Source organism: Anolis sagrei, chromosome 8, assembly GCF_037176765.1.
Source record: "Anolis sagrei isolate rAnoSag1 chromosome 8, rAnoSag1.mat, whole genome shotgun sequence".
NCBI lineage: Eukaryota > Metazoa > Chordata > Lepidosauria > Squamata > Dactyloidae > Anolis > Anolis sagrei.
In genome coordinates, this window is record NC_090028.1 from 6,201,286 (window position 1) to 6,225,649 (window position 24,364).

The 24,364-nt window shown below is 44.3% G+C and overlaps 1 protein-coding gene across 3 annotated transcripts in view; it reads right to left on the reverse strand.

Annotated features, from left to right (window-relative positions):
- Positions 1–811: 811 nt before the first annotated feature.
- Positions 812–24,364, reverse strand: part of SLC12A3 (solute carrier family 12 member 3) — a 43,780-nt gene continuing 20,227 nt past the window's right edge. Inside the window, exons 12-26 of one of the 3 annotated variants that reach the window (XM_067471000.1) lie at positions 22,735–22,858; positions 20,955–21,056; positions 20,611–20,766; positions 19,037–19,136; positions 18,613–18,724; positions 15,181–15,321; positions 14,894–15,000; positions 14,588–14,670; positions 13,240–13,281; positions 10,266–10,367; positions 7,987–8,098; positions 5,780–5,866; positions 5,529–5,664; positions 3,629–3,696; positions 812–1,124 (exon numbers count right to left, since the gene is read on the reverse strand). In XM_067471000.1, coding sequence (XP_067327101.1) covers positions 983–1,124; positions 3,629–3,696; positions 5,529–5,664; positions 5,780–5,866; positions 7,987–8,098; positions 10,266–10,367; positions 13,240–13,281; positions 14,588–14,670; positions 14,894–15,000; positions 15,181–15,321; positions 18,613–18,724; positions 19,037–19,136; positions 20,611–20,766; positions 20,955–21,056; positions 22,735–22,858 — 1,614 coding nt within the window. In that variant the 3' untranslated portion in view covers positions 812–982. Of the gene's footprint in view, positions 1,125–3,628; positions 3,697–5,528; positions 5,665–5,779; positions 5,867–7,986; positions 8,099–10,265; positions 10,368–13,212; positions 13,282–14,587; positions 14,671–14,893; positions 15,001–15,180; positions 15,322–18,612; positions 18,725–19,036; positions 19,137–20,610; positions 20,767–20,954; positions 21,057–22,734; positions 22,859–24,364 lie in introns of all 3 variants that reach the window. The other 2 variants (XM_067470999.1, XM_067471001.1) reach the window with 2 other exon arrangements.

The window sequence follows — 24,364 nt, forward strand, 5'->3', positions numbered from 1 at the left end:
AATATACAATATGTGTGCAGGTACAGCTGTACCAGGAACTCCAATTTTGTTTGCTTTGCATTGAATGTTTGTTGTCGTCCTGAGTTTCAGGGACTCTGCAGATAGGTGGCTTCTTTTGGCTGCAATCATAGGGCAAGCCACCTGTCAATTATAGTTAGGTTCCCTGGTTCCGCCCCCTTTGGGTTTTTGGAGGGAATAGGAGCCATTTTGAGTTCAGTCCACACAGAGAAGCCTTTCATGCAGGACATAAAACCAAGAGCTCCTGTAGAAAGCTTCATCTTCTACAGCTTGGCTGGGGTTATACAGCCTTACAGCTTCTTTGCTGAGTGATTTCAGCCAGTCATCACCGAAACCTGAACTCCTTTTCCCCTGGCTCTGCTTGGTAAGGGTCTCTTGCGGAAGCCAGGCGCAGTTGGTACCGGGTTTAGGGTCTCCACGCCAACAGAGGCAAAGACAGACTGCCCAGATTAGAAGTTAAGGATTTCCCCATTAGTTACAGTTATGAAGATAGTGCCTGTTCCCTGTGGACAAGATTGAGAGAGAGCCAATAGACTGTTAAGAAAGCCTTAAAGTACCTGTTTGTTATCTATAATAAAGAACTTTGTTGAACCTTTAAGCAATCTAAAGACTCTGTTTTAAGGAAATCCAAAGGCCTTTAATCTGAGGCAGCCCTGGCGTCCCGTTGGGCACACGGAATTTATGTCCTGTCTACAGTCTTATGCACAGGCTCAGCGTGCGACAGCACAATATGCAATGTCTGAAAAAAAGTATAAACGTAAGGAACATTAACAGGCATCATTGGGATATCAGCTGGAGAAGCCGGACAAGAGAAAGGGATTGTCACACTCCAAGAAGAGTCACTCTTCCGCAGTTATTAGTCACCAAGAATAGTCGTTCTTCCCACCATTATTAGTCTTTGATTTTCAGCCCAAATTGCACCTCCGGATGCTCCGGCTCCAAGGCGAAATGGTCCAGTTTTGTTCTATTGGCAATAAAAGGTCAAGACGTTTTCCTGGTTGCCTCGGACCAAGACGACCGGAGGCCTCAGGTCCTGCGAAAGAGTCTCCAACCAAGCCATGTAGAGACTGCTGGGGCATCTCCCCTTTCTGCCAATGGGAAGCGTGCTGGAGGAGAAAGAGCAGGTGGTTTTGCAAAGAAGAGATTGCGTTTGGACACAAGGCATCCAAACATTACCTTCCCAACCCCTTGGAAACCTATATCATGGGTTCTGAAATGTTTTCAGTTGACCTTTTGAAGCAAACGTTTCTCGCGAAGCCCCAATACATGTTTATATATTATATTATATCTTATTTATTTATTTATTTATTTATTTAAAAGTTTTATATACCGGCCTTCTCACCTCTCTTGAGGAACTCAGACCGGTTTCCAACCATAATATCACATACAGTTAATAAAAGCATAATATAATTGTAATATAATAACATATAATATATAATATATAATATGAAAACATAATATAATATAATATAATATAATATAATATAATATAAAAAGTACTAGCTGTGCCCTGCCATGCGTTGCTGTGGCCTATAGTAAGAATTTTCAAAGTAGAGGTAGATTTCTGGATTTTACCTATTCCTTCCCCCCTTTTTCTTCCCCTTTCTCTCCTTTCTTCCTTCTCTACCTCTTTTTTCATTCCTTCTTTTGCTCTTTGGTTTCATCCTTCCTTCTCTCTTTCCTTCCTCCTCCTTTCTTCTCTCCCTGTTTCCTTCTTTCACTTTTTATTTCTCCTTCCTTCCTTCCTTCCTTCCTTCCTTACCTCTTTCCTGCCTTTCCTCCCCTTTTTCTTTCCTTTCTACTTTGTATTCTTCCTTCCTTCTCTACCTGTTTTTTGATTCCTTCTTTTGCTCTTTGGTTTCATCCTTCCTTCTCTCTTTCCTTCCTTCCCTCCTCCTTTCTTCTCTCCCTGTTTCCTTCTTTCACTTTTTATTTCTCCTTCCTTCCTTCCTTCCTTCCTTCCTTCCTTCCTTCCTTCCTTCCTTCCTTCCTTCCTTCCCTCTTTCCTGCCTTTCCTCCCCTTTTTCTTTCCTTTCTACTTTGTATTCTTCCTTCCTTCTCTACCTGTTTTTTCATTCCTTATTTTGCTCTTTGGTTTCATCCTTCCTTCTCTCTTTCCTTCCCTCCTCCTTTCTTCTCTCCCTGTTTCCTTCCTTCTTTCACTTTTTATTTCTCCTTCCTTCCTTCTTTACCTCTTCCTTCTTTACCTTTTTCTTTCCTCTCTACTTTGCATTCTTCCTTCCTTCGGTACCTCTTTCTTTCCTTCCTTTTCTCCCTTCCTTCCCTCCTTCCTTCTTTCCCTCCCTCCTTCTCTCTTTCCTTCCTTCCCCCTTTCCCTCCTACTTTCCTTCCCATTTTCCCTCCCTCCTTTCTTCTCTCCTTCCTTTCTATCTGTTCTCCCACAATACTATGGCAGAGTCCCTTCTAACTCTATTCTATAAGTCTATTAAATATAGTAATATTTTGAATTTAAAGGTGTTTTGTGGGTTTTTTTTCAGTGATGGTCACTCCTTGGATTGTGAGTAGTTTTGTTGCCAAATTTGGGGTCATTTGGCCCAGTAGTTTTTTTTGTTTTTAAAGTACTCATTGCGCACAGAGCATTTATATATATATATAGATGTATAGATATAGCTCAGGCATGGGCAAACTTTCTGACCAACGTAAACAATATTTCAGTGGAAGACCCCAGGGGCCATCCAGTCCAATCTCTTTTATTCTTCCATGCAGGAAAAGCACAATCAAAGCACCCCCAGCAGATGGCCACCCAGTCTTTGTAATAATAATAATAATAATAATAATAATAATAATAATAGAAGCAGCAACCCCAGGGACTATCCAGTTCAACTTCCTTCTGCCATGCAGGAAAAGCACAATCAAAGCACCCCCAGCAGATGGCCACCAAGTCTTTGCAATAATAGTAATAATAATAATAATAATAATAATAATAATAGGAGCAATTCCAGGGGCCATCCAGTCCAACCTTCTTTTGCCATGCAGGAAAAGCACAATCAAAGCAACCCCAACAGATGGCCACCAAGCCTTTGCAATAATAATAATAATAATAATAATAATAATAATAATAATAATAGGAGCAACTCCAGGGGCCATCCAGTCCAACCCTCTTTTGCAATGCAAGAAAAGCATAACCAAAGCACCCCTAACAGATGGCCACCTAGTCCAGCCCCTTTCTTTCTGCCGTGCAGGAAAATCACAATCAAAGCAATCCCAACAGATGGCCACACAGTCTTTGCAATAATAATAATAATAATAATAATAATAATAATAGGAGCAACTCCAGGGGCCTTCCAGTTCAACTTCCTTCTGTCATGCAAGGAAAGCACAATCAAAGCAACCCCTGCCATGCAGGAAAAGCACAATCAAAGCACCCCCAACAGATGGCCATCCAGCCTTTGCAATAATAATAATAATAATAATAATAATAATAATAATAGGAGCAACTCCAGGGGCCATCCAGTCCAATCTTCTTTTGCCATGCAGGAAAAGCACAATCAAAGCACCCCCAACAGATGGCCATCCAGCCTTTGCAATAATAATAATAATAATAATAATAGGAGCAACTCCAGGGGCCATGGTACTTTCTGATACTTACATGAAGACAATAGCAGCATCCCTGGAGAAATCCAGCAAGATCTCATTCATCCGCACTTGACGAAGGGACTGAAGGACAGAAAGGCAGAAAAGATGGCAAACAGAATGATTGGTTCAGACATTCTCCATTTGGAACTGAGTCTATTCAGCCCAGTTTCCCTGTTTCCCCAAAACTGTCAGCCCACAAAAAGCACATTAAGAGGACTCCCTTCTCACAGCTGAACTGCAGTGAATGGCTTGCAGAAAGGTATATGACCCCCGTATCCACTGTTCCCTTTATCCACTTCTAACAAAATATATCCTCTTGAACAGTGTTTCTCAACCTGGGGGTCGGGACCCTCGAGGGGGTCGTGAAGGGGTGTCAAAGGGGTCACCAAAGACCATCAGAAAACATAGTATTTCCTGGTGGTCATTGGGATTCTGTGTGGGAAGTTCGACCCAATTCTATTGTTGGTCGAGTTCAGAATGCTCTTTGATTGTAGGTGAACTATAAATCCCAACAACTACAACTCCCAAATGTTAAGGTCTATTTTCCCCAGACTCCACCAGTGTTCACATTTGGGCATACTGAGTATCCGTGCCAAGTTTGGTCCAGATCCATCATTGCATGAATCCACAGCGCTCCTCTGGATATAGGTGAACTACAACTCTCAAAGTCAAAGTCAGTGCTCACAAAATCCTTCCAGTGTTTTCTGTTGGTCATGGGAGTTCTTTGTACCAAGTTCGGTTTAAATCCATCGCTGGTGGAGTTCAGAATGCCTTTTGATTATAGGTGAACTATAAATCCCAGCAACTACAATTCCCACAGGACAAAATCAATACCCTCCCCCAATCCCACCAGTATTCAAAATTTCGGTGTATTGGGTATTTGTGCCAAATTTGGTCCAGTGTATGAAAATACATCCTGCATATCGATTTATAACAGTACTAAAATGACAGGTATCATAGAATCATAGAATCAAAGAGTTGGAAGAGACCTCCTGGGCCATCCAGTCCAACCCCATTCTGCCAAGAAGCAGGAATATTGCATTCAAATCACCCCTGACAGATGCCCATCCAGCCTCTGCTTAAAAGCTTCCAAAGAAGGAGCCTCCACCACACTCTGGGGCAGAGAGTTCCACTGCTGAACGGCTCTCACAGTCAGGAAGTTCTTCCTCATGTTCAGATGGAATCTCCTCTCTTGTAGTTTGAAGCCATTGTTCCGCGTCCTAGTCTCCAGGGCAGCAGAAAACAAGCTTGCTCCCTCCTCCCTGTGGCTTCCTCTCACATATTTATACATGGCTATCATATCTCCTCTCAGCCTTCTCTTCTTCAGGCTAAACATGCCCAGCTCCTTAAGCCGCTCCTCATAGGGCTTGTTCTCCAGACCCTTGATCATTTGAGTCGCCCTCCTCTGGACACATTCCAGCTTGTCAATATCTCTCTTGAATTGACAAGCTGGAATGTCAATTAGCATTAGAATCAAGTAGCAACGAAAACAATATTATGGTTGGGGGTCACCACAACATATGGAACGGCATTAAGGGGTCACGGCATTAGCAAGGTTGAGAACCACTGCTCTTGAAGGAGACGGTGTGTGATTTTTGCAGTAGCTAAGCTTTAGCAACTAAACAAAAGAGAAATATACCCTCCCTGCAGAGAAAACAATATGTCAGCAAGGAGGAAAAATAATCTTAAGTTTTGCACCCCTCCCGAGAGAGGTGACATTTAGGGCACAGGCCCTCTCAGCCCCATCTACGCTGCCCTAAATCTCAGGATCTGATCCCAGCAGATAAAATGGATTATATGAGTCTCCACTGCCATATAACCCAGTTTAAAGCCAATAAACTGGATTTAATATGGCATTGTAGAAGGGACACCGGGGTTGACTTTTCTCATCTGCTCTGAGCTTGCTGCCCGACCTTGGCCTTGTTCTTGGCCTCCTCCTCGTCCGAAATCTTCCAGGGGCAGCCGTGCCTCATCTCGTTGACCGCAGCCTCGTCTTTGAAGCCGTCGTTCAGTCTGAACGGGGCAATCAAGTCCTCGAATCTTTTCACGCTGCAAAGGAAAAGCCGCGTGAGTGCATGAGAGTGACCACAGATGCATCTACACTGCAGAACGAGTGCAGTGTGACACCGCTTTAACAATCCTAGAGAACATAATGGGATTTTACTGTTCAGGCCGGGGCTTCTGGTTGATGTCTGGAAGGATGTGGACTTCGTGGAACCCGAGTCGGAATTTGCTGAGCAGAGAGATGATCCTATAAGTAAGGATACGGATGGAGAAAGAGAAAGAAGGATCTTCAAAAGTCAAATAATAGTACATTGGCTATTTAAGTGATATTGTTCCCAAACTATGGAATTATGGAAGTTGGAGTGTCCAACGCAATTCTAATAGCAGGCATGGGCCAACTTTGGCCCTCCAGGTGTTTTGGACTTCCTCTGCTGGGGTTCTGTGTGGGAGGTTTGGCCCAATTCTATTGTTAGTTGAGTTCAGAATGCTCTTTAATTAAAGGTGAACTATAAATCCCAGCAACTTCAACTCCCAAATGTCAAGGTCTATTTCCCCCAAACTCCACCAAAGCTCACATTTGGGCATATTGATTATCCGTGCCAAGTTTGGTCCAGATCCATCACTGTTTACGTCCACAGTGCTGTCTGGATGTACGTGAACTACAACTCCAAAACTCAAGGCCAATGCCCACCAAACCCTTCCAGTATTTTCTGTTGGTCACAAGAGTTCTGTGTGCCAAGTTCGGCCCAATTCCATCGTTGGTTGAGTTCAGAATGCTCTTTGATTGTAGGTGAACTATAAATCCCAGCTATTTCAACTCCCAAATGTCAAGGTCTATTTCCCCCAAACTCCACCAAAGCTCACATTTGGGCATATTGGGTTTTCATGCCAAGTTTGGTCCAGATCCATCACTGTTTATGTTCACAGTGCTCTCTGGATATAGGTGAACTACAACTCCAAAATCTTTGTGCTGGTCAGTGACCATAATAAAGTTTGTTGTTTGTTGTTGTACAACTCCAAAACTCAAGGCCAATGCCCACCAAATCCTTCCAGTATTTTCTGTTGGTCACGAGAGTTCTGTGTACCAAGTTTGGCCCAATTCCATCGTTGGTGGAGTTCAGAATGCTCATTGATTGTAGGTGACCTATAAATCCCAGCTACTTCAACTCCCAAATGTCAAGGTCTATTTCCTCCAAACTCCACCAAAGCTCACATTTGGGGATATTGAGTATTTGTGCCAAGTTTGGTCCAGATCCATCACTGCTTACATCCGCAGTGCTCTCTAGATGTAGGTGAACTACAACTCCAAAACTCAAGGTCAATGCCCACCAAACCCTTCCAGTATTTTCTGTTGGTCACAAGAGTTCTGTGTGCCAAGTTTAGCCCAATTCCATTGTTGGTTTTGTTCAGAATGCTCTTTGATTGTAGGTGAACTATAAATCCAAGCTACTTCAACTCACAAATGTCAAGGTCTATTTCCCCCACACTCCACCAAAGCTCACATTTGGGTATATTGAGTATTCGTGCCAAGTATGGTCCTGATCCATAACTGTTTACCTCCGCAGTGCTCTCTGGATATAGGTGAACTACAACTCCAAAATCTTTGTGCTGGTCAGTGACCATAATAAAGTTTTTTGTTTGTTGTTGTACAACTCCAAAACTCAAGGCCAATGCCCACCAAACCTGTCCAGTATTTTCTGTTGGTCACGAGACTTCTGTGTGTGCCAAGTCTGGTTCAATTCCATCGTTGGTGGAGTTCAATGCTCTTTGATTGTGAACTATAAATCCCAGCAACTACAACTCCCAAAAATCAAGGTCTATTTCTCCCAAACTCCATCAAAGCTCACATTTGGGCATATTGAGTATCTGTGCCAAGTTTGGTCCAGATCCATCACGGTTTATGTCCACAGTGCTATCTGGATGTAGGTGAACTACAACTCCAAAACTCAAGGCCAATGTCCACCAAACCCTTCCAGTATTTTCTGTTGGTCACGAGAGTTCTGTGTGCCAAGTTTGGTCCAATTCCATCGTTGATTGAGTTCAGAATACTCTTTGATTGTAGATGAACTATAAATCCCAGATACTACAACACCCAAATGACAAAATCAATCCCACCAGTATTCAAATTTGGGCATATCGGGTATTTGTGCCAAATTTGGACCAGAGAATGAAAATACACCCCGCAGATCAGATATTTACATTATTATTCAGAACAGGAGCAAAATTAGAGTTATGAAGTAGCAACGAAAATAATGTTATGATTGGGGGTCAACACAACATAAGGAGCTGGACTAAGGGGTCATGGCATTAGGAAGGCTGAAAAACACTGGATTAAGCGATATGCCTCGGAGTCCGTCCCAGACTTACGCTTTCCGTTCTTCATCCATTCTATTGATCTGCCCGCCAACAAAAACCCGGATCTTGCATTTCCCCCATCTCTTCTTGCGGCTGAGAAGGTATGGGATGAGCAGTGTCAGGCCTGCCAGGAGATTATTATTATTATTATTATTATTATTATTACTGTTATTTCACTATGTAACAAATATTGTTAATATTATTATTTAACATAATAATAGTAATAGTATTTGTATTATTTAATATAATATTATTTAATATTATTATTTAATATTCATATTATTATTTAATATTATTACATTAGAATAAGTGGAGTGCCGCAGGGTTCCGTCCTGGGCCCGGTCCTGTTCAACATCTTTATTAATGACTTAGATGAAAGGTTAGAAGGCAGGATCATCAAGTTTGCAGACGACACCAAATTGGGAGGGAGAGCCAATAGTCCAGAGGACAGGAGCAGATTTCAAAGCGATCTTGACAGATTAGAAAGATGAATGGCCAAAACTAACACAATGAAGTTCAACAGTGACAAATGCAAGATACTCCACTTTGGCAGGAAAAACGAAATGCAAAGATACAGAATGGGGGACGATGATGCCTGGCTCGAGAGCAGTACGTGTGAAAAAGATCGTGGAGTCCTCGTGGACAACAAGTTAAACATGAGCCAACAATGTGATGTGGCGGCAAAAAAAGCCAATGGGATTTTGGCCTGCATCAATAGGAGCCTAGTGTCTAGATCTAGGGAAGTAATGCTACCCCTCTATTCCGCTTTGGTTAGACCACATCTGGAATATTGTGTCCAATTCTGGGCACCACAACTCAAGAAAGATGTTGACAAGCTGGAATGTGTCCAGAGGAGGGTGACTAAAATGATCAAGGGTCTGGAGAACAAGCCCTACGAGGAGCGGCTTAAGGAGCTGGGCATGTTTAGCCTGAAGAAGAGAAGGCTGAGAGGAGATATGATAGCCATGTATAAATATGTGAGAGGAAGCCACAAGGAGGAGGGAGCAAGCTTGTTTTCTGCTTCCTTGGAGACTAGGACGCGGAACAATGGCTTCAAACTACAAGAGAGGAGATTCCATCTGAACATTAGGAAGAACTTCCTGACTGTGAGAGCCGTTCAGCAGTGGAACTCTCTGCCCTGGTGTGGTGGAGGCTCCTTCTTTGGAAGCTTTGAAACAGAGGCTGGATGGCCATCTGCCAGGGGTGCTTTGAATGCAATATTCCTGCTTCTTGGCAGAATGGGGTTGGACTGGATGGCCCATGAGGTCTCTTCCAACTCTTTGATTCTATGATTCTATTAATTTTATTATACTACGTAACAAGATTTGGAACATATTCTGTCCTTACTTTGAAAGTAGTTGTTATACTGCAGAAACTTCATTTTTGTGGCACAAACTATATTGATTTGGTTGAGACCTGATGAGATATTTATTAGAAGACTAGAGCAAATTGTGCTGCAGGGAGTCCCTCCGCAGAAACAAAGTTTGGGCAGTTCAATCAACTTTTCCCATGCTTTTATGACAGCACCAATTAGGAAATGATATTTCTAATCCAGGAAGAAAAAATGTGTTACATAGTAGTAGTACTATTATTGTTGATAATAATAATAACAATTAATTATTTCCTCTTCTTTCCTTTCCTTCCTTCCTTCCTTCCTTCCTCCTTCATTCCCTCTTTCTTTCTTTTTCTCCTTCCTTCTTTCTTTCCTTCCTTCCTTCTTAATTCCCTCTTTCTTTCTTTCTTTCTTTCTTTTTCTCCTTCCTTCCTTCCTTCCTTCCTTCCTTCCTTCCTTCCTTCCTTCCTTCACTGGTTCCTTCCCTCTTTCTTTCCTTTTCTCCTTCCTTCCCTCCTTCCTTCATTCCCTGTTCCCTTACTTCCTTCTCCTCCTCCTCCTACCTTCCATCCTTCCTTCTTCCTTCCCTTCCTTCCCCCTTTCCTTCCTTCTCTGTCTCCCCCTCCCTCCTTCACTTTCCTCCTTCTCCTCTCCCTCCCTCCCTCCCTCCTTTCTTCCTTCTTTCCCTGTTTCCTTCCTTTCATACTTCTTTCCTTTTGCCTTTTCTTCCTCCCTCCCTCCCTTCCTTCCTTCCTTCACGGCTTCCTTCCCTCTTCCTTTCCTTTTCTCCTCCTACCTTCCATCCTCCCTCCCCTTTCTTCCCTCTTTTTCCTTCCTTGTCTCCTGCTTTCCTTCCTTCTTTCCTTCCTTCCTTTGCTCCTTCCTTTCTTCCTTCCTTTCCTGCCTTTCTCTCCTTCCTCGCTTCCTTCCTTCCTTCCTTCCTTCCTTCCCTATTTACCTCCATCATCAAACAGCCAATATATGTCGATGGTCTTTTTGTCCTGTACGATTTGGAAAAGGGTGCTTGCTTGCTGCTCTGCCACCAAAGCATCCGGATCCACTGGAAACATTCAACGAAAATAAATCTGCATCAGTAAGAAAGCACTGAGGATTGAAAAGCAAGGCGTGCAATGACAATACAAAGCCATTTCAAGATAATACAATGGTTGATGTAGGGATGCTTTATCTCTATATTCTGCAATGGAAGATTCTTTGAGTTTCACAGGAGGCTTGGTAAGGACGTGACATAAAGTGCATCTTCTACACAGTTGACTTATTGCAGTTTGATACTACTTTAATTGCTTGGTACTTTGGAACTGTGATAGTCCTGAACAGGGAATGTGTGTTTGGAAGGAACAACTATACAATACATAGACTACAGTCTATGTTAATTGAGCAAAGGGAGAAATCGGAGATCTATTTGATATGGAAACTATTAGCTTTGTGTATAAAAGTAATGGCAGATTCAAACCATCAAGTGACCAAGAAAGACTGTGGATTAATAGAAATATATTACAATGATTATCTGCAATGGGCGAATAATTAGATGCCCTGGTTCTTGAGAGCTCCAGTTGGAGGTCAGCTGTGACCAGCAGTGCTGCAGAATTGGAAGAGGCACGAATGGAGGGCGAAAGAGAGAAACGTGCCAAGAGGAAGGTGCGTCAAGCCAATCCCAACCGGGACCGCCTTCCACCTAGAAACCGATGCCCTCACTGCGGGAGACGATGCAGATCAAGAATAGGGCTCCGCAGTCACCTACGGACCCACCGCCAGGATACTACACTTGGAAGACCATCATCCTTGGACTACGAGGAATCACCTAAATAAGTAAGTAAGATGTAATAGAAGTGACGAGAGATGTTCAACAGTGGAACTCTCTGCATCAGAGTCTGGTGGAAGCTCCTTCTTTGGGAGCTTTTAAACAGAGACAAGATGGCCATCTGTCGAGGAGGTTTTGATTGTGCTTTTCCTGCATGGCAGAATGGAGTTGGATGGCCCTTCAGATCTCTCCCAACTCTAGGATTCTATCAATCAGAGGCTGGATGGCCATCTGTTGGGAGGGCTTGGGTTGTGCATTGGACTGGATAGTCCTTGGGAGTGTCTTCCAACTCCAGGAGTCTTTGATTCTATAGTCCTGATTCTCCACGAACACACTAATGTTTATGAGACTGAATGACCATCTGTTGGGAGGGCTTGGATTGTGCATTGGACTAGTAGCCTTTGGGAGTGCCTTCCAACTTTAGGAGCCATTGCTTCTATAGTCAATTTCTCCATGAATCTATTAAGGTCTATGAAGCTGAATTGTCATCTGTTGGGAGGGCTTATATTGTGCTTTTCCTACATGGCAGAACAGGGTTGGACTGGATGGCCTTTGGGGGTCTCTTCCAACTCAAGGATTCTACAGTATGATTTGGAGGCCGTATGGCCATCTATTGGGAGGGCTTGGATTGTGCATTGAACTGGAGACCCTTAGGAGTGACTTCCAACTCTTAAGAGCCTTTGATTTTATAGTTCTGATTCTCCTCAAATCCACTAATGTTGGAAATGTAGTTTGGGAAGGAGAAGAGTCCTATGGCAGGCTGGATGGCCATCTTCTTATTCTATGATCCTATAGCCCTGTTCCTTCATGAGCCTGCTAAATGTCTATGAGGCTGGATGGCCATCTGTCAGGAGGGCTTTGATTGTGCTTTTCCTGAATGGCAGAACAGGATTTGGCTGGATGGCCTTTGAAAGTCTCCTCTAACTCTATGCTTCTATAGCCCTATTTCTCCATGAACCTGCTAACGCTGGATGGCCATCTGCTGGGAGGGCTTTGATTGTGTCTTTCCTGAATGGCAGAACAGGGTTTTTGCTGGATGGTCTTTGAGAATCCCTTCTATGATTCTATAGCCTTATTTCTCCATGAACCCAATAATATATGAGGCTGGATGGTCATCTGTTGGGAGAGCTTTGATTGTGCCATGATTCTATATGCCTAATAATATACGAGGCTGGATGGCCATCTGTTGGGAGAGCTTTGATTGTGCCATGATTCTATATGCCTAATACTATATGAGGCTGGATGGTCATCTGTTGGGAGAGCTATGATTGTCCCATGATTCTTCATGAACCTAATAATATATGAAACTGGATGGCCATCGGTTGGGAGAGCTTTGATTGTCCCATGATTCTTCATGAACCTCATAATATATGAGGCTGAATGGTCATCTGTTGGGAGAGCTTTGATTGTGCCGTGATTCTTCATGAACCTCATAATATATGAGGCTGGATGGTCATCTGTTGGGAGAGCTTTGATTGTACCATGATTCTATATGCCTAATAATATATGAGGCTAGATGATCATCTGTTGGGAGAGCTTTGATTGTCCCATGATTCTTCATTATATATGAGGCTGGATGGTCATCTGTTGGGAGAGCTTTGATTGTGCTTTTCCTGCATAGCAAAACGGGATTGGACTGGATGGCCTTTGGGGGTCTCTTCCAACTCTAGGGTTCTATGATTCAGAGGCCAGATGGCCATCTGTCAGGAGGGCTTGGATTGTGCTCTGGATTGGATAGCCCTTGGGAGTATGAGCCGTTGATTCTATAGCCCCATTTCTCCATGAACCTACTAATGTCAATGAGGGTGGATGGGCATCTGTCGGGAGGGCTTGGATTGTGCTCTGGATTGGATAGCCCTTGGGAGTATGAGCCGTTGATTCTATAGCCCCATTTCTCCATGAACCTACTAATGTCAATGAGGGTGGATGGTCATCTGTTGGGAGGGCTTGGATTGTGTTGTCCTGCCTGCAAGAATAATGGGGCTGGACTAGATGGCCCTTGGGGTCCCCTCGAACTATATGACTCTATGATTCTATCCAGACACAGATGTTTGCGTTTGCAAAGATGAACCTGCCAGGGACTGACATGTGCCGGCTACCGATGGCGTGTTACCGTTCTTCTCCGGATCCTCCGTGGGCTCAAAAACGGGATTGACTGGGAAGAAAGGAGAGGACATCTTAAAAACAGGGGTGTACAAATCTTCCTTTTAACATCATAAGTCGTATTTAATTTGTAAAGAATCAAAACTCAACCAATACTTTTTCGTTTGACTTCTGTAATGCTCGGAAGTCAGTTTCCTTTTCAGCGCAAGCAAGCTAGGCAAAGCCAAAAAGGCTGCCATTCCTCTCGCTATGAGGAGAGAAGAGCAGCAGGGTGGGATGAGCTGAGTGAGCTGGGAAAGAGACTGAGAGAGGACAGAATTCTGGGAAATGTAGTTTGGGAAGGAGAAGAGTCCTATAGCAGAGAATCCAAAAGGCGCAGCGAGGCAAAGCCAAAAAGGCTGCCATTCCTCTCGCTATGAGGAGAGGAGAGCAGCAGGGTGGGATGAGCTGAGTGAGCTGGGAAAGAGACTGAGAGAGCACAGAATTCTGGGAAATGTAGTTTGGGAAGGAGAAGAGTCCTATGGCAGAGAATCCAAAAGGCCCAGCGAGGCAAAGCCAAAAAGGCTGCCATTTTTCTCCCTATGAGGAGAGGAGAGCAGCAGGGTGGGGTGAGCTGAGTGAGCTGGGAAAGAGACTGAGAGAGCACAGAATTCTGGGATATGTAGTTTGGGAAGGAGAAGAGTCCTATGGCAGAGAATCCAAAAGGCCCAGCAAGGCAAAGCCAAAAAGGCTGCCATTCCTCTCGCTATGAGGAGAGGAGAGCAGCAGGGTGGGATGAGCTGAGTGAGCTGGGAAAGAGACTGAGAGAGCACAGAATTCTGGGAAATGTAGTTTGGGAAGGAGAAGAGTCCTATGGCAGAGAATCCAAAAGGCCCAGCGAGGCAAAGCCAAAAAAGCTGCCATTTTTCTCCCTATGAGGAGAGGAGAGCAGCAGGGTGGGGTGAGCTGAGTGAGCTGGGAAAGAGACTGAGAGAGCACAGAATTCTGGGATATGTAGTTTGGGAAGGAGAAGAGTCCTATGGCAGAGAATCCAAAAGGCCCAGCAAGGCAAAGCCAAAAAGGCTGCCATTCCTCTCGCTATGAGGAGAGGAGAGCAGCAGGGTGGGATGAGCTGAGTGAGCTGGGAAAGAGACTGAGAGAGCACAGAATTCTGGAAAATGTAGTTTGGGGAGGAGAAGAGTCCTATGGCAGAGAATCCAAAAGGCCCAGCAAGGCAAAGCCAAAAAGGCTGCCATTCCTCTCGCTATGAGGAGAGGAGAGCAGCAGGGTGGGATGAGCTGAGTGAGCTGGGAAAGAGACTGAGAGAGCACAGAATTCTGGGAAATGTAGTTTGGGAAGGAGAAGCATCTGATACTCACTGTGCGCTTGCATGAGCCGCGACACGTTGAGCCCCTCTTTCATCCGCATCATGCACACCCCGAATTTGAAGTCAAAGGCATCGCTGGAACACAATACACACAGAGAGACAGAAAAAGACTCAACAGATGTCGGTACTGGTATGCGTCCGGTACTGGCTTGTTCAGTAGACTCTCTTCTACAGTTCCATTTTGGCGGGAAGCCTTAGCATTGAACGGTTGTGTCTTAAAGTGTGAAATATGGAACCACTTCTCCATATCAAAGAGGTCATAAACAAATCAATGAAACCATCCCGTTGTCCAACTTACTGGAGGATCCCAATGTATTCTTCTACTGTCTGTGGATGAGCTGACTGCCAGTTCTTCTTGTATCCAAGCACGAGGATGTTGGGTTTCATTCTTCCAAGACCTGAGGCCTTCACCAAAGAAATAGTTTGAGAAGGACAATATATTTCACATCCATAACTGATTATTTCCAGATTGAAGATGCTCAACTTTTAGTTGCTTCCGAACCCTAAGCACACTCAAGAGAAGCCGCAACAGAGGTGGAAGATCTCCTTCTCTTTGGCCTTTTGAGGTCCTCCTCATGAGCTCACCTGCATCAGGATTTGCACGCCAGCCCTCAAATCCTCCGCCAAGACCTCCGTGTAGAAAGACTTGATCTTCCGCTTGGTCAGCCACTTGACATGGCCCTTGGAAGCGAGCCGGAGCTCTGGGAGGACCTGTTTGCATGGCCCCTGGAGAAGAAAAGATGGAGGAGAAACAAAGGAAGAAGATGGATGGTCTCCAGCACACATGAGGGAAATAATCAAAGCTTTACATCTACCCAAGGGTCACTTCCAATTTCAATAGTTACTCTAGCAATTGGATTTGGGCAAGACATGTAGATAGCTGGCTGGAGAGAGCGGGGAGGCAGTTAGATGGATGGATGGATGGATGGATGGATGGACAGATAGATGGATGGATGGATGGATGGATGGATGGATGGATGGATGGATGGACCTTTCATCCTCATGGCCTTTCGTAAGGGCCTGAAAACATGGCTTTTCGAGATGGCCTTCAATTGAGTGCTACGTTATTGGAAATGATGACCGGAATGGACTATGACTATGAGATTGATTATGACCCCTTGATAAGACGAAGCGGATTTTTAGTATAAGTAGTTGTTATGTATGTAGTAGTAGTAGAATGTTGTTGTGCTGTCTTGACCTACTGTAAACCGTCTTTTCTATGTTTTTGTACACCGCCACGAATCGCCCTAGGGCTGAGAGCGGCGGTCAATAAGTGCAAGTAATAAATAATAATAATAATGGACAGGTAGGCAGAGATAGATAGATAGATAGATAGATAGATAGATAGATAGAGAAAATCTGTTGACTCCAGTGCAGATAGGTAGATAAGACAGATAGGTATGTTCATCCATCCATCCATCACCTATTTACCTATCTATCTGATAGGTAGATAAATGATGTATGGACAGAAGGACAGATGGATGGACAGACAGACATATCAATATAGATGGAGAATTGTTGACTGTCCTGCAAACAGGTAGATAAGGCAGATTGGTAGATAGGTGATGGATGGACGGATGAATGGACAAACAGGCATATAGATATAGATAGAAAATTGTTGACTGCCCTGTAGATGGGTAGGTAAGGCAGATAGGTAAATAGGTGATGGATGGACAGATGGACATATAGATATACTGTAGATCAGGGGTCCCCAAACTATGGCCTGTGGGCCATATGCGGCCCGCCAAGGGCATTTCTCCGGCCCGCACGGCCTGGCCTGGCCACTCCCACCCGGTGCCACTCCGCCAATTGTGGACACCCTCTGCTCCGGCCGCTCTGCCTGTGTGGGAGGGAGAAGCCTCCCAGGTGGGTCCTCTGCAGAGCAGAGCGGCTGGAGCAGAGGGTGTCCGCAATTGATGGAGCGGCACTGGGTGAGCGTGGCCAGGGAACGCCGGCGTGGTGAAGGCAGGTAAACTACAACTCCAAAACTCAAGGTTAATGCCCACTAAACCCAGTATTTTCTGTTGTTCATGGGAGTTCTGTGTACCAAGACTGGTTCAATTCCATCATTGGTGGAGTTCAGAATGCTCTTTGACTGAACTATAAATCCCAGCAAATACAACCCCCAAACGCCACCAGTGTTCACATATTGAGTATCAGTGCCAAGTTTGGTCCAGATCTATCATTGAGTCCACAGTGATTTATGGAGGCAGGTGAACTACAACTCCAAAACCAAAGGACACTGCCCACCAAACCCTTCCAGTATTTTCTGTTGGTCATGGGAGAACTGTGTGCCAAGTTTGGTTCAATTCCATCGTTGATGGGGTTCAGAATGCTCTGTGATTGTAGGTGAACTATAAATCCCAGCAACTACAACTCCCAAATGTCAAGATTCTATTTTCCCCAAACTCCACCAGTGTTCACATTTGGGCATATTGAGTATTTGTGCCATGTTTGATCCCGATCCATCATTGTTTGAGTCCACAATGATCTCTGAATGTAGGTGAACTACAACTCCAAAACGAAAGGACACTGCCCACCAAACCCTTCCAGTATTTTATGTTGGTCATGGGAGAAATGTGTGCCAAGTTTGGTTCAATTCCATCATTGGTGGGTTCAAAATGCTCTGTGATTGTAGTTGAACTATAAATCCCAGCAACTACAACTCCCAAATGACAAAATCAATTTTTTTGTGTGAAGGACATACATTGGGTTGTTAGGTGTCTTGTGTCCAAATTTGGTGTCAATTCGTCCAGTGGTTTTTGAGTTCTGTTAATCCCACAAACGAACATTACATTTTTATTTATATAGAAGTGTGGGTTTTTGTTTTTTGTTTTTTTTTGGGGGGGGGGGGTTGCACTGCAAATAATATATGTGCAGAGTGCATAGGAATTCATTCTTTTTTTTCTTCAAATTATAATCCGGCCCCCCAACAGTTTGCAGGACTGTGACCCCCCCCGGCCCTCTGTTCAAAACGTTTGGAGACCCCTGCTGTAGATAGAGAATTCTTGGTTATCCTGCAGACAGGTAGATAGGTGATGGATGCATGGATAGCTAAATGATAGATTAAATGGATTAGATGGATGGATGGACAGATGGATGGACAAATAATAGATAGATAGATAGATAGATAGATAGATAGATAGATAGATAGATAGAGGGTGGGCAGACAGACATATAGATAGAGAATTGTCGACTGTCCTGCAAATGGATAAATAAGACAGATAAGTAGACAGATGATGGATGGATGGACGGACAGATGGACAGACAGCCATATAGATACAGATAGAGAATTGTTGACTATACTGCAGACAGGTAGATAGGTGATAGATGAATGAATGGATAAATGATAGATAGATTAAATAGATGGATGGATATATGGATGGATAAATGGGTGGATGGGTGGATGGATGGATGGATGGATGGATGGATGGATAAATGGGTGGGTGGATGGATGGATGGATATATGGATGGATGGATAGATGGATGGATGAATGGATGGATATATGGATGGATGGATGGATGGATGGATGGATATATGGATGGATAAATGGATGGATGGATAAATGGATTGATAGAGAGACAGACAAGAAGGCAGATTGAGAGAGAGAAGTGGATGGATGGATGGACGGAAAGACAGACAGGTAGGTAGGTGGGTAGAGGGACAAATAGATGGACAGATGGACAAACGAACAAACAGAAAGACAGACAAATAGATATAGACAATATGTTGACTATCCTGCAGACAGATGGATAGGAGATGAATTGAGAGATGGAGGGATGGATGGATGAATGGATGGAGAGATGGATGGACAAGTGATAGATAGATAGATAGATAGATAGAAGATAGATAGATAGATAGATAGATAGATAGATAGATAGATAAGTGGTGGGTGGATAGACGGATGGACAGACAGACAGACAGACAGACATGGAGATGGAGGCAGAGACAGAGACAATGGAGATAGAGACGGAGATAGAGAAGCTGTTGACTATCCTGCAATGATAAATACTCACAACCAACACATTTCCGCAGATCATCAGGCTAACGTTTTTGGTGAAGGTGCCCACGAAATCCACCAGAGCTGGACGGAAATTGGGAGGGCCAGTCAGGACCAGACACTGAGGTCTGAAAAGGAAAGAGGGAAGGGTTTCTTTCGGCAGGAAAGACTCACAGGTTTGTCAGTTCCATCTTCTGAAATAGAGACTACAGCATCCAGTATCCCTTGACAGTCCTTCTGAACTTAAGGGAGGGCCTTCTCTTTGGACTGACACTCCCAGCATCCCCAAGCAACCATAACAATCATATTTGAGGGAAAGGGACCAAGGTTGGATCTTGTGTGCATGCATGCCTTCAAGACACCTCACAGGAAACGGACTGGCATCTGGTAGAGCTGATGTTGCAATGAAGATGTGGATGAGGATTCGGTACTATCTTTACCTGTAGTTTTTAATGTGGTCATCCACCTCATTAAGTCCAACAGAATAGTTCAGGGCCATGTTGTAGGAACCAGCTTGCACCGAGGAGCCCCAATTCACAACTGGAGAGAGACAGTAAACAAAGATCAGATCGCATGTTCTCCATTTAATGCTTCCTGTTGTGCATTTCTTGATTGTGGCCCTCTTTCAGTTTACACAAATCCCAAAAGCCTATAGCATTGACCCATGGCAGTATGTATTTTTTTAGAAATTAGAAATTATTCTGCAATTTCTGCTTTGTTTGGGGTCCAGCCTTTCCCCAGTGCATCAGCTTATATTCCATTGAGGGTTTTGTGCCAACGCCTGTCTTCCTCTTGTACATTGGGAAGGTCCAATAAGATGGAAAACAACACAAGATGGAGCCTACTATACGATGGAACCCCAGCACAAGATGAAACCCACCATAAGATGGAACTCAACACAAGATAAAGCCTAACACAAAATGGAACCTGCTACAGGATGGAACCCACCACAAGATGGACCCACCACAAGATGGAACCCAACGCAAGATGGAGCCTACTATAAGATGGAACCCCATCATGAGATGCAACCCACCGTAAGATGGAACTCAACACAAGATAGAGCCTAACACAAAATGGAACACAACATAGGATGGAACCCAACACAAGATGGAACCCAACCACAAGATGGTACCCAACACAAGATGGAGCCTACTATAAGATGGAACCCCATCACAAGATGCAACCCACCATAAGATGGAACTCAACATAAGATAGAGCCTAACACAAGATGGAACACAACATAAGATGGAGCCCAACACAAGATGGAACCCAACCACAAGATGGTACCCAACCACAAGATGGAGCCTACTATAAGATGGAACCCAACCACAAAATGCAACCCACCATAAGATGGAACTCAGCACAAGATAGAGCCTAACACAAGATGGAACATAACATAGGATGGAGTCCAACACAAGATGAAACCCAACCACAAGATGGTACACAACCACAAGATGGAGCCTACTATAAGATGGAACCCAACCACAAGATGCAACCCACCATAAGATGGAACTCAACACAAGATAGAGCCTAACACAAGATGGAACCCACCACAAGAAGAAAACCAACCACAAGATGGAAACCAACACAAGATGGAGCTTACTATAAAATGGAACCCAACCACAAGATGGAACCCACCATAAGATGAAAACCAACCACAAGATGGAAACCAACACAAGATGGAACCCAACACAAGATGGAACTCAACACAAGATAGAGCCCAACACAAGATGGAACCCAATATAGGATGGAACTCAACCACAAGATAGTAACTAAGCACAAGAAGGAGCCTATTACAAGATGGAATCCCATTATGAAGGAACCCACCACAAGATGGAATTCAATCACAAGATGGAAAATACCATAAGAAGAAACCCAACCACAAGATGGAACCCACCACAAGATGGAACCCACCACCCCGCCATAGTTGTACCTTGCTCCTTGCTGCAGATAGGATCCTTTCACCACCTCTCCAGACCCAATAGGTGAGTTGCTAATAATATCAGTTACCTACCAGGCTTCTTGTAGAGCACGTATCCCAGCAAGAACACCACAATTCCAATGGCAATGAGGGCGGCCCACCAGGTGAGCAAGAACATGATGACCACTGAGATGACGGCCCCAAACAGAGCTGCCCATTTGCTGTAATACCGGAAGGAGGGCCTCCAACCTGCAAGGATGGCACAGAGAGACCAGTTGGCATCCATCCATGTGGGATTTAGAGAATTATTCTATACTCAAACCACTACACCACACTGACTTAGTACTAGCAACCTTGCATCTCATACTGGGAGAAAGACAAGGTATAAATTTAATAAATAGATAACACTCATATACTACTATGATGCCATTTCTCACCTGGCGAATTGGTAATGGAGGCATGGAAGCAGCTGAAGTTGATGAGCGCATAGGAGCAGAGGAAGAAGTTGGAGATGATGGGAGCAATGGCATTCAATTCCGCTGATTAAGGAAAAGCAGAATATTATGAAGTGTACGATATCAACCTCGCCACTGGCACCAATGATAAAGAAGTGCGTGTTATATACTAGTATAAATCACACCGCTTGCCACCAATATAATGAAAAGCAAGATATCTTACATCAAGTATCTCACAGTTGAACCCCGCTGTGAAGGATTATATGCAATATACCACTACTGGACAATAGTATGGTAGCGAGATGATGTTATATAGATATGTGTAATGGTAGAGTGAACACTGCTTCAGTCTTTTTTTGGTTTAATGCTGCCACCAACTCATTTTTAAAATGAGTTTTTGAGGTAAACTTTCCCCTTCTCTGCCAACACAACTCTCCCCTTAACTCCCCGAATGACTGTTTAGATATGAGAACTTTCTGTGGTATTAGGAGGCTGGAATTATCACAAAGGATTACTGATAGATTGAGGAACGATAGAGACCTTATTGAAAGGTAAATAGAAAAAGATTTATTTATAAAAACAGACAACTAACTTCTCCTTCTGAGAGGCACAAAACGCTTGACTTGTTACAAAAGTGAACTATAGCTTGATGGTTGCTTGAATTAAGTTTCTTCACTTAGTTGCATACAGAGCTAATCAAACGGATATAGGTGCTGGTTACAAAAAAAATTCCCTCATTCTACTTCAGAGAAATAGCAATGAGTTACTGACTAACCTAACCTAGGTAGTCTCCTGAGTTATCAGCTAACTCTCCCAGAGTTCTCCCAGCTAACTAACTCAGTCTAACTAACTCAGTCTAGCTGCTGGTTACCAAAAATCCCTCACTCTGCTTCAGAGAAATAGCAATGAGTTACTGACTAACCTAACCTAGGTAGTCTCCTGAGTTATCAGCTAACTCTCCCAGAGTTCTCCCAGCTAACTAACTCAGTCTAACTAACTCAGTCTAGCTGCTGGTTAATAAAAATCCCTTACTCTACTTCAGAGAAATAGCAATGAGTTACTGACTAACCTAACCTAGGTAGTCTCCTGAGTTATCAGCTAACTCTCCCAGAGTTCTCCCAGCTAACTAACTCAGTCTAACTAACTCAGTCTAGCTGCTGGTTACCAAAAATCCCTCACCCTACTTCAGAGAAATAGCAATGAGTTACTGACTAACCTAACCTAGGTAGTCTCCTGAGTTATCAGCTAACTCTCCCAGAGTTCTCCCAGCTAACTAACTCAGTCTAGAGAGCTAATCCCTTGTGCTATCTCCCACAAGAAATCAGGTTGCTGCTTGACCCTTCCTGTCAGCTAATCAGCCCTGCCTGACACAGACGCTCTCTCTCTGAAAAGCCAGTTTCAAAAACGCTTCTTCTCCCACCAGCTCCCAATTCTCCTCCGCAGAAGCTGAAATCTTTTCCCTCCTAAGGCTTGGTTCCTCCCAATCCCAGGAGACCTCAAACTCTTTCCATCTTCTAGCTATCCTCACTCAAGATGGCTGCTTCCCTGGCATACACTCTCAAAATGGAGTTTTGCCCTATTGTTATCCAGGCTTCTTTCTCAGCCTACTAGGTAAGATTCACCACACAGAGCAATGGCTTAATTTGTGTTATTCCGTTTCATAGCCTGGATTCAGTGGGGTTTCACTTCAATATGATGTTCATAATCTTATATTTCGCTCATCCCAAGTCCAACGAGATGGACTTCTCCTTGAAATTCTTACCAATAAGGATGAAGCCCACTGCAATAAAGTACGTCAGCACATAGCCCCGGATCGGTTCATTGTTTTTTCCATAGCCCTTCCCGAAAAAGCCAATGGCAGGGTAGAGTTGGTCCTTGCAAAGGCACTGTGGGGGAGGTGAGGAGAGCAATTCATTACCAAATAAGGGTGTGTGATCAATGAAAAAAAAGTTTCAAATCTACTTACTAAAGTGTTTCTAAAATATCATAAGGGGTCCATGTCATAACTTATTACGACGTATTATTTATTTATTTATTTGCTTTATTTCTATACCGCGTTTCTCAGCCTAATTAAGTGACTCAATGCGGTTTACACAATGTAAATTATCACAACAATAACAGTTAAAACACATCATACACAATAACAAAATACACAATTATTATCAATTCATGATGCCTCGATAACAAAGCAAAATCCATTCTCGTAATCCTTGTGCCATTCCTATGTTCAATTTTACCGTCTTCCTATGTTCAGTTGCACTGATTAGCCAAACGCTTGCTCAAAGAGCCAGGTCTTAACCTTCTTCCAAAACGCCAGCAGCGAAGGGGCCTGTCTGATGTCAATGGGTAGGGCATTCCATAGCCGAGGGGCCACCACCGAGAAGGCCCTGTCTCTCGTCCCCGCCAACCGTGCCTGTGACGCAGGCGGGACTGAGAGCAGGGCCTCCCCGGAAGATCTTAGTGTCCGCGTCGGTTCATAGGTGGAGATGCGTTTGGAGAGGTAAGTGGGGCCGGAACCGTTTAGGGCTTTGTAGGCTAACGCCAGCACCTTGAATTGTGCCCGGTAGCAGATTGGCAGCCAGTGGAGCTGGCTCAACAGAGGAGTGGTATGCTCCCTGAGTGCCGCTCCTGTTAGCAACCTGGCTGCCGAACGCTGGACCATCTGAAGCTTCCGGGCAGTCTTCAAGGGCAGCCCCACGTAGAGCGCGTTGCAGTAATCTATGCGGGATGTGACCAGAGCGTGGACTACCGTGGCCAAGTCAGACTTCCCGAGGTACGGGCGCAGCTGGCGCACGAGCCTGAGCTGTGCAAATGCTCCCCTGGCCACCGCCGAGACCTGGGGCTCCAGGCTCAGTGATGAATCCAGGATCACACCCAAGCTGCGAACCTGCGTCTTCAGGGGGAGTGTAACCCCGTCCAACACAGGCTGTAACCCTATACCCTGTTCGGCCTTTCGACTGACCAGGAGTGCCTCTGTCTTGTCTGGATTCAATTTCAATTTGTTCGCCCTCATCCAGTCCGACACAGCGGCCAAGCACCGGTTCAGGACCTGAACAGCCTCCTTAGTAGTGGATGGGAAGGAGTGACAGAGTTGGACATCATCTGCGTACAGATGACACCGCACCCCGAAACTCCGGATGATCTCTCCCAACGGCTTCATGTAGATGTTAAACAACATGGGGGACAGTATTGAACCCTGCGGGACCCCACAAGACAATGGTTGTGAGGACGAGCAGTTGTCCCCCATCAACACCTTCTGGGTACGACCCTCTAGGAAGGACCTGAGCCACTGCAGACGTAACAAAATTTTCGTTATTATTTCATTAAGTAATCACACTAATGGGGAAACTGTTGAGGCCTGTGAAACCTCTGAGGATGAGGACAAGGATTTT